At 33.2% G+C, this 10,040-nt stretch overlaps 1 protein-coding gene across 3 annotated transcripts; it reads right to left on the minus strand.

The window, feature by feature from the left end:
* Positions 1 to 1,512: 1,512 nt before the first annotated feature.
* LOC112500904 lies at positions 1,513 to 7,846 on the minus strand. Of its 3 annotated transcripts, XM_025104516.1 has the most exons (5): positions 7,549 to 7,846; positions 5,001 to 5,180; positions 4,430 to 4,694; positions 2,335 to 2,444; positions 1,513 to 2,247 (listed from the first exon to the last, which is right to left on the minus strand). In XM_025104516.1, exons 1-4 carry the CDS (start codon positions 7,711 to 7,713, stop codon positions 2,347 to 2,349), a joined length of 708 nt encoding a protein of 235 aa, XP_024960284.1. In that variant the 5' UTR covers positions 7,714 to 7,846; the 3' UTR covers positions 1,513 to 2,247; positions 2,335 to 2,346. The 3 variants fall into 3 exon arrangements, with proteins under 3 accessions (XP_024960284.1, XP_024960283.1, XP_024960285.1); XM_025104515.1 differs by having other exon boundaries at positions 1,513 to 2,444; XM_025104517.1 differs by lacking the exon at positions 7,549 to 7,846 and adding an exon at positions 5,423 to 5,606 and having other exon boundaries at positions 1,513 to 2,444.
* Between the last annotated feature and the right edge of the window lie 2,194 nt (positions 7,847 to 10,040).

Below are 10,040 nucleotides of genomic sequence, written 5' to 3' on the forward strand. Positions count from 1 at the left end.
AAAGCCATATTATAACATCGACTAAGATAAAGAATAAAATGAAATATTAAAAACACGATGTATCTCGCTGCATTGCGCGAGTACGCTTCTAGTAATTTATAATTCATTTTTCTGTTCTTTTAATTTAAAATTTATTGTTTTTTCGTCCCTATATTTTATAACTTATTTATATTTTAGTCCTTCAATTTTAAAAGTAATTTTTTGGCTTTAGGGATAAAAATATAAATGAATTACAAACCATGAGAAAGAAAACCGAAATTTTAAAACCACAAGGACAAAATCCGTAATTTTTAACAAACCAGGAGGACGGAAAACATAACTTACTTTAATTCTTGGATGAAAATCATGTTTTTGGATACTAATGCATTTAAATGCCATAAATAACCAAAATACCAAATTTATTAGTAAAAGTAATGAACAAAATCTAATGAAGCTTGTCTTAATTCTTTTTAGAAGACAGATGGATTAAAAACAGGGATGTTCCAATCTTTTTGGAGACCTTGCTACATTCAAAACTTTTGAATACATTGCATAAATGAGATGACAGAGAATATATATTAATAATAAAAATGGGCTAAACCTTAGGACGATTAACAATCTAAAACTAAACCTAAACCATTAATGATTTACACTTAAAACCAAATAATTAATGATTTGAACCTAAATAATTTCGGCTATAGTTTTACACATGTGGCTAAAAAGACCCTAAACACATGTAAATCTGGGCCTCAAAATTTCGAGGGTCTTGTTCAAAATCTCACATTTAACATGCTAAGGGACAACCCTGATTAAAAGAACAAAACAAACAATAAGTTATTAGGACAAAAGTTTCTACGGTTTGCAAGAATCAGAAACAAACAAGCCCATAAAAGCCAGAGAAATACACAACCTAAACAAAAATAGAACCCGAAGCAAAGAAAGAAACACCACCGAAAATGAACCATCCTTGCAACTCCAACTCAAGGAGCAGACAAACCAACCCGAAACCCAAAGATAAACAAGACTACGGTTACGTCAACCAAGCAAAAGCTAGCTGAGATTGCCGAGAATTAATATCCGTTACTATATAACAAATATTTTTTTCTCAATTAGTGTAACACTGTCAAATTCTTCCTATTTTATATCCATTTTAACCGGTACATCAAATTATCAAGTTATTTAGCGATTATTGATTAAGTAACAAAAAGTCACATCAAAATCAGCGAATGTTAAATAAGCTCAAAACCCGTTCATTAAGAAAAATCAGTACACAATAGGAAGAATCAAAAGTTTGTTACCTCTTAATAGTTCTATTAAGAAGCATGTTCTGAATCGTTAAGAGGTAAATCTTGTTTGGCAGAAAAAAGAGTCTGCCTCTTAATGGTTCCAAAACCCTCTGAATGATTTTGTATCATATGTCTCCCTTAACCATTCAGCGCCCTAATTTCATTGTACACATTTACCAAACAATTATATTTCATTTTGAACTATATCATGTGAACATCTTAATCATTTTGTACCAAATCATTCAACAACTGCCAAACAGCCTCTTAGATACAAATTACCAGCACTCTCCATGGATATAGTTTTGTATCGGTTCAAATAAGCGAAAATGTACAGAACAACTAAAACAAAATGTTCGGATTTGGCTTCTAATAGTAAAAATACGAGATACGTAGAAAAAAAACAACATATTATGAGAGTGCGCGATTTTGAACAAGCTGTATAATATGAAACACAAAAAACCCCGAATACAATCGATACCAATTCAAAGGAATCAAATACCTGTTTCATGCAACTTCTACAAAATCATCATCTCCTCATGCAACACATCTTTCGTTGAGATGACACCCACCGACAACTTCATATGGATTTTGATTGCGAAAGCATTGGATCCCGGAGTTTTAGTCCCACTACTTGTATGTAATCAAACCAAACGTACCCGGTATATCCCACTTAGAACAGGGTTGTAGTCCCACTACTTGTATATAACCAAACTAAACGTACCAAAATATTCCACTCAGAGTAGGGTTTGGAAGTATATGTATGCAGATATTTCCTCTACCCTAAGGTGATGCCTATGTTTGGGGGCAAAAGGGCAAAAATTTCACCAAATTCAGTATGTATCCGAATCTAAATGGTGTATTTCGGGGTTAAAGATTTTATGAGACAAGGAGAGCTTAGATTTCTCTAAAGAAACTAGTGATGGTGTGACATTTTGTTGTGTATGTATTCACATCCGCATTCCGAATCTCCACATGGCAATATCTGAAGACCACAAAGAGCATGCAAAGAGTATAATGATTATACCGTTTTCGCTAACTGATATAAAACAGTCTGAAGATAATATTTTACTGGATCTTTGCTTCAAACTTCTGATACGATGGTCTTTGACCGCTTTGACATTGTTGTTATACACATCTGCTCACTACTAGCTTCATCTGCAAAGTTTTGATCTGAGAATTCTGCAAGATCATTCAGATGTTCTGTGAATGAGATGATAATAATAAACAAGCAACTGAGCTTAATCCATACAGACAGCTTAATCATATACAGAGCTAAATGAAAGAACAACGAAACAGGCACGTTGGTTTTTACTGTTTGATATTTTCATTTGTGTGTTATATCTTAAATTATCATCGGATCAAGTAAATGGGACCCATAATCATATATCTATTTATTCTCTACCCGTATAAATGAGTCCCAGAAAATGAAAATCTTGAATGGTGAAAAGTTTAGGACTCTAATGCCATATATACAGTTTCAGTTGTAATGAAGCTGATCCTGCACTAACCGAGTTTTCTTTCCAATGACAAGCATGAGTCAAAGCTAATATTAGCTGATGATTTCCTATTTAGCCCACAAAATATACAGCAATATCTACCTTAACGAGAGGAAAATTCTAAATCCCGAGTATAAATCAGTTCACATGTGAATTCAGAGAATCCAAATTTGATAACAGTATTTAATCCTATAAGTTACAGCATTCCCTAGTTTGCCTATTCCTAAGCAATTACATAATACAGTTTATGCGAGGATCTGGTAAGTCTTTTCCTTGCATTTGCAAAGAGGTTGCTTCCGCGACTCAAACCCATGACCCTCTAACCTTATGAGTAGCTCCAATGCTCTCCCCATGGATAGCAAATTGGTATTACAAACAGGCTTTACTGTTGTCAAATGTGATTGTAAAACCATACTTTGTGATCAACATTAAAGCTCTGCTGTAGTATAATAGAGTCCAAGGTGCATGTGATACTCCAGACAGAAGGTTCACGAGTCGAGAACTACATATGTCATGAATTCAAGGAAAAGTAGGAGAAACATGTTCATTACAATGATTATACCATGCCATCCTGCTGACATGATCCAACCAATCAAAGTTGACAAAGTTGACATAGTGGCATGCACCAGTTGTCGTTTTATCAAATCAGATTGGTCTGTTATATACCATGTCGACAATATGTCATGATAACACTATTGCCATGAATATGAACACCAACATCGAATAACAATGAACTTGAAATTCAACGATAAGAAGACAAATTCACATTAGAATTGATGTGTAACTTAGAACTTCCAGGAGGAATAGTCTGCAGAATGGGAAGCATTTCAAAAACAATGTTTGATACAACGGAAAATATGCAAGTATGTTATTACAAGAAACATCAATTGATGAATCAACTTTTCCACCTTGGCGAGAGAACCAAGCATTAAATGACATCTGACAAACTTAGAAAATATGCAAGTAAAATTCCTAAGAAACACCAATTGACGGATGCATTTTTTTAGAACACTGTAACAACGGAAAAACCAAGCATTAAATGATAAACAAGAAAACTTATTCTTGCCATATATTGTGATGCATACGAATTTATGCAAGTTTAAGTAAATTTATTTCTCAGATATTAACCGGTCGTTACAGAAAAAAGAACCAGCACTCTGAACCATGAATATAGAAATTAAACAAATGTTAGTGTCAATGTTAATATGGACAAGTAATACTGAAATTGGAACTGAGGTCCAGACTCCTAAAGGTAATGATTCCTTTTCAATTTGGGGAAAAGAGAAACAGAAATACATTGACATATATATAATGCTCATCATGAAAGACAGCATTAAAAACAACGCAAAGAAAAAACTTATAGCAGTTCTATCAGTTTCTGCTACTTCTGCTAGATAATGTTTATTATTTTCCATATTCTGGACCCCCACCTAGATATACACAAGTTGACAGATGAACTAATCCCCAGTCTATTTATGGCCAATGTCGTTCTGAACTTTATCCACCACTAAATAGGCCCAGTGTTAAGGTAGCGACTAATATTTACTGCAAGATCTTATGCATGCAAACATTTTAGACACAAAGGCTAAACAAGAGAAGCTAAATAAGGAAACTACAAGCAAAGCCAAAATAAGATTTAAGGACACCGCCTGTTATTGTAATAATCACCTCCAGCACAGTCAACCGGTTTCCCATGCCTTGCAGCGATCTGCTCTGAGCATATTCCTGCCTCATTGAAAAGAAGCTTGTCTTCTATGCACAAATTCCTAGAAGCGCTGCTATCCTGCAGTTTGGCTGCTCTTGCAAAACGTTGTTTGCCTGCACACCTAGGACGGCTTTTCAGAAGAACAAGAGAATCAGATGTACAGTTCAATAGAGGCTGGCTTCTCTTGAGGTCAATCTTCTCCGAGCAGTCATCTTGTATCATTTTAAGCTGGAGAGAGAAAGTACACATGAAATATACAAAAAGTTTTTGGTAGGAAATAAATCATGCATGTGAGGTGTCAGTGCAACAAAAGGGCACCCCCAGTGTACAGGCTTGCACAATGACAGAGAAAGAAAAAGGGCCTAATGTATGCAGCCTCACTTCTGCCAGATGGAGAAATTTATCGATAAGCAGAACCCATGATCTACAAGTCGGTATGGAACGACCATTCCATTGCATCAGGGTTTGCTAAGGTCCAAAAAAGATTGAGTGATAACTGGAAATACATTTTTCTTATGTCGTTAACAGGCTCACCATCTGAGAAGTATTTCTAGTTTTAGCATGCAGCTTTTGAGAAAAATAAGGACCCTTTGAGTCATGCTCTGAGCACCAAGCAAGTACGCCTATAGACTGATGCAACTGCTCAACAAATGATGATTCCAGATGATCAAGATACATATCATGCTTCTCATCTGTCCATGCTGTGAGACAATCCTGGCACAAAACAGTTGACCAATCACAAATTGGTATTGACATCATGCATAGGCAACAATAAAGAAGGGATATGTAAGAAGAGAACATTGTTTTTGCAAACATGAATAGAATTTTTTTTAACAGTTTTTGTAAAAGGAACAAGCCCTTAACAATGACCAATAGCATTTTAAGTAGCTTGAAATACTAAGATATATCAACTAGAGGAGAGGCGGGGAGCCTAGGTGTAGAGCTAACACTGTTACCATGTTTGATAAATTGGTTTCACCCTTCTTTTGCGAAAAGTTCTTTGACTTCATAAGGTGAAAAACAGCAGAACAGTTTTAACCAAGGTCTCCAATGCTTTCAAGGGTTTTACAACGAGTATCTACAAGTTGATAAGGGCATAACACATGAAAATCTATATTCACATGAATACCTTGTATGTAAATTTTTAAATCAGAAAAATACATCTGAACGATGCATATTAGATTTAAACATATGCAGGGAACAACCAAGAGATAACTTATGATTCAGCAAATCTGAGAAACTAGATCTCAACACGTGTAACAGGAAAGAAACTCCCAATTCCACACAAAAATTTGATGCAATTATGTTAAAATGGGCAAGTGTAACAAATCAAAGTCTTTCACGATGGAACCGGTCACTTTTATCCAAAATAAGAACGTTTTTGGGTGAAGGAAAGAAGTAACAAGTGTTCTGACAAATAAACCCTATTCCAGAAGTATGGTGACTGGTGAGTAGTCCATGATTTCACGGACATCAACTCGGTTCGGCGTCATGCTGTAAGAGTAGTTGGTCATTTCATGGAGACTGTCCGACAATCACATTTGCTAGCAGCAGAATGGTTCTTTGACATCATCGTACCAATGATCAAACATTATCTATGTATTCCTTGATCATTGTCTACCACAATATAAACAGAAAAAAGGCTATAAATTTTCGGATGGGCTGTTTTACAGATACAAGACATGTCATTGAGTACTTCCTTATATGTGTAATCTTCACTTAAACTTGCCGCACCGCCCCCCTCCCTCTTGGGGGTGGGGTGGGGGGAGGGTTCCAAGTAGTTGGAAATACTTGGGATGGGGAAAGAGAACTTGGATTATATGCAGTTAAGATGCTGATATCGTGTGTAGCCTGCTGAATGAATTGTTCGGCAAGTTGAAGTCAGTGCTTAGTTGATCTTGATTGATTTAAGAATGTCAAAATTCCCATAAATAGATCAACAGAAAGTAAGATATTTAGAAATGAGTTTTTCATATAGATGTATATTCAATGCATTCATAAAGAAAGCTCAAACTTCCAAGAATTCTTGCTTCACCAGCCAACAAAATAAGCCATGTCTTTTTTGCTACATGGCCGGTCTCAAATCAGCACATGAAAACAAAAAACATCGAAAACTAGAACCATTTTCATTCGGTGAAATCCTACCTTGAATGTTTGCCTAATCCAATTGGAACTAAGTAAAAAATATATAATTAAAGGAATTTCTTCTATGAATTTATTTTTGAGTCTCCTTATATCATCTGAATAGGGTATATTAGTAAGCAAACGGAGAGAGACTTAATTAACTAAGTGTACTCTTGTATCCAGTGAGATCTACAGACAGGTTTCCGACTAAGTCTAAGAACAATGATCCAACTTGTCTATGCTATTAGTATTCCACAGTTTAACAGTCTATTTGGAAGCCAACACCATGATATGTAGGCTACGTTTACTTACCATTACGTTACCTTTCACTAGCAATAGATACAGCCTTTACAACCCACAAATGCAGTTCCATACCATTGATTAAATAGCACAAACCCTCAAGATCTGAGATGTACTAGCCAATCCCCAAATCTGTTCCCATTATCATTTCTAGAAACCTTTTGCTCTTTCAACAGTGCAAGATCCAGGCACTAAAGTCATGTAGCACATAGAAGCAATGGTTTATGTTCTTACATCCATGACTGGACATTTGGCCAAATCTCCTAATTCCCATGTTTTCTAAACCAAACACCACATTTAAAATCAACTAATCCAAGATGCCTGCACATCTATATATCGAAACCTATATCACGTTTACTCTTTTCTACCAAAATCTATTACTTTAACTAAAAGCAAATACCCCACTTGGATTTTCCCAGTGGTAAAATTTTCATTCCCGGGTGTGGTAGGGCCTTGACAAAAAAAAAAAAAAAAAAATCTCCAATCAACGATACAAAAGGGAACATAAAGGTAAATCACATCGGAGATATATACATCTATCAGTTTAGTTAGCTAAATCTAATATACTAATTCCTGTAAAATAACGTATACACCACTACCGAAGCATAAGTAGATTGATGAAAACGAGACGAAACAAGTTTAACAAAACGGCAGTTACCTTCGCTGAATCTTCAATTTGTTGCAACCTTCCTTTGGAATTCTCAACAATCAAAGATGAGTACGAGTCCGAGTCCGACGGACTCGACGGTCCAAAATTTTCATCCACGGTGAGATCTGTTAACACCGGTAGCGATGATGAATCACGCCGGCGACTCTCTTCCATTTTCGTCTATTTTTTAAAGGTAATTTCAAATTCAGGCGATCCCTCAGAAGATTCCGTTAGAGAAGCTTCTACGGCGGGGGGAGAGAGAGAGAGAGACAGAGGCGGTCGCTTGAACAACAGTATACACACATGGCGACGCTTTTACACGTGGCATGAACATCAGCTGTATGCCACGTCAGAAAGGACGAAGAGTATGTGATAATATCTGCGGCAGATATTTTTGGTCTTCGAGGGCTTTATCTTTTAGGGTTTGTTTATAATACACTTACTTGGATAAGCGGATACCAATTCACATTATTTTAATCAATAAATATGATAATGATCAAAAATCTTATTTGGTAAGAATGAGACATGAATCAAAAGTTATATATATTTATACGTATAAAAAATTATTTTTATTTTTTATAGGAAAAAGACAAAATAATAAACAAAAATACTAAAATTGTCTTTGATAACGGAGTTAACGGAAGCATTAGTCAGAAGGACCATGACAAAAGAACTTGAATAGCACAAGGACAAAATCCACAATTTACTCTTTAATTTATATTAGATTTTATTTTTTTAACTAATTTTTTATGGTTTAAATTGAATGCGTGAAGTAATACGTTTTCTTAAAAAAAGACCCCGACCTGCCTTTTAGGATATTAGAAGGTACTTATATAATACAGCAAGATACATCTCAATATCTTAAAATTTTGAAAAAAAATATCAATATTAGTACCAAATTAACAATCTAAAAGTTTTCCGCTCTTTGGTGTAATTTCTTTAATTTTTTTTAATTAGAATCTAATTTAGGTTTGATAACGAAGTAATTTATTTTTGTTTAATAATATATTTTTTATAAAAATAATAATTAAATATTTTTTTAGAACTTAATGATTATCTTAATTATATTTTAGACGATTTATATTTAATATGAGATGTTCATCCTTAATTTGATTATATTTATCTGTATTTACACCAATCTAAAGATAGAACTTTAATAAATTGTACTTACGCACAGTTTACTTGTAATCTTGAATTTTATATCAAACGTATCAATAAACAATATTTCATGCATAAAAATGATTTTTCAGAGTTTTTGTCAAATATTTTATAGTATAAATTAGATTTTGTATATTTAAAATGAAATGTCTATCCTTGTTTTTATTATATTTATCTGTAGTTACACGAATGCGTGTATTCAATCATGAAAGTTTAATAAGTTGTACTTATGCATAATTTACTTGTAATTATAAATTTTAAGTAATATGCATCAATCAACAGTACCTCATGTATAAAAAATGGTTTTTAAAAGTTTTTGTCAAATACTTTATAATATAGTATATAGATAGTTGTTTGTGAAATCACAAAAAAATTAGGGTTTTAAGTACAATATTTTTAGGTTATTAAATGTGAAATCATAAGGGTTTTCTAGGGTGAAATAAATTACATTTTTTTGACCTTCAAAGATTGTTTTTAATTTACTTCATTTATCTTTTTTATTTTTTATATTTATGTTTATCATATTAATTAATTATTAGCTAAAATATTCTAAAAATACGTATTTTAATTTTACAAGTTATACCGTTAAAAAGTTCATTATTGATACCATCATTAGTTAACATACCTTTAACATTACTGGCATTTCTGTACGATAAATGCTAGGCATGGGAATGGGGCGGGGACCTCAATCCCCGTCCCCGTCTACTTATTTATATTCCCGTCTCCATCCCTGCCGGGGAATATAATCACATCTTCATCTCCATCCCCAACGGGGAAAAAGAGATTTTTTTTCTTTCGTTTATATAAGTTATTTTAAATCATATATGTGAGAGATCATTAATGTTTAAATCTCAAAAAAATTCAATAAACCTAAAACCAAAATGAATTTAATTTAATACAAAAAAACCCACAAAATCATATAAGAACTAATAACCTAAAACCAAAAAAGTTCAATTAAATCCAAAAAAACTTAAAAGTCATGTGTATCAAAAGATATTGAGTAATATACAAAACTTATCGAGTAATTGTATTTTGACTTGACGTCCAAAATATTACATATTAACATAAAAAAACAACTTAGATTATAAACATAGTTAGGAAATAAGAAATTATGAACTACCGCTTTAGTTGAAATAAATAATATACATATATATATATATATATAATTGTGATAACCAGATCCTGGTTATTACCCAAGGTAAATTTATACGTGAATATTTGACTAAATGATTTCGTGACAATATGATAATTTGATACGTGCCGGTATAAAATTTTGTGAAATATTTGAATGTATAAATAAATATATATTTGTAAGAATATATATATATATATATATATATATA

This window comes from Cynara cardunculus (assembly GCF_001531365.2).
Source record: "Cynara cardunculus var. scolymus isolate 2C chromosome LG 17, CcrdV1, whole genome shotgun sequence".
Lineage (NCBI taxonomy): Eukaryota > Viridiplantae > Streptophyta > Magnoliopsida > Asterales > Asteraceae > Cynara > Cynara cardunculus.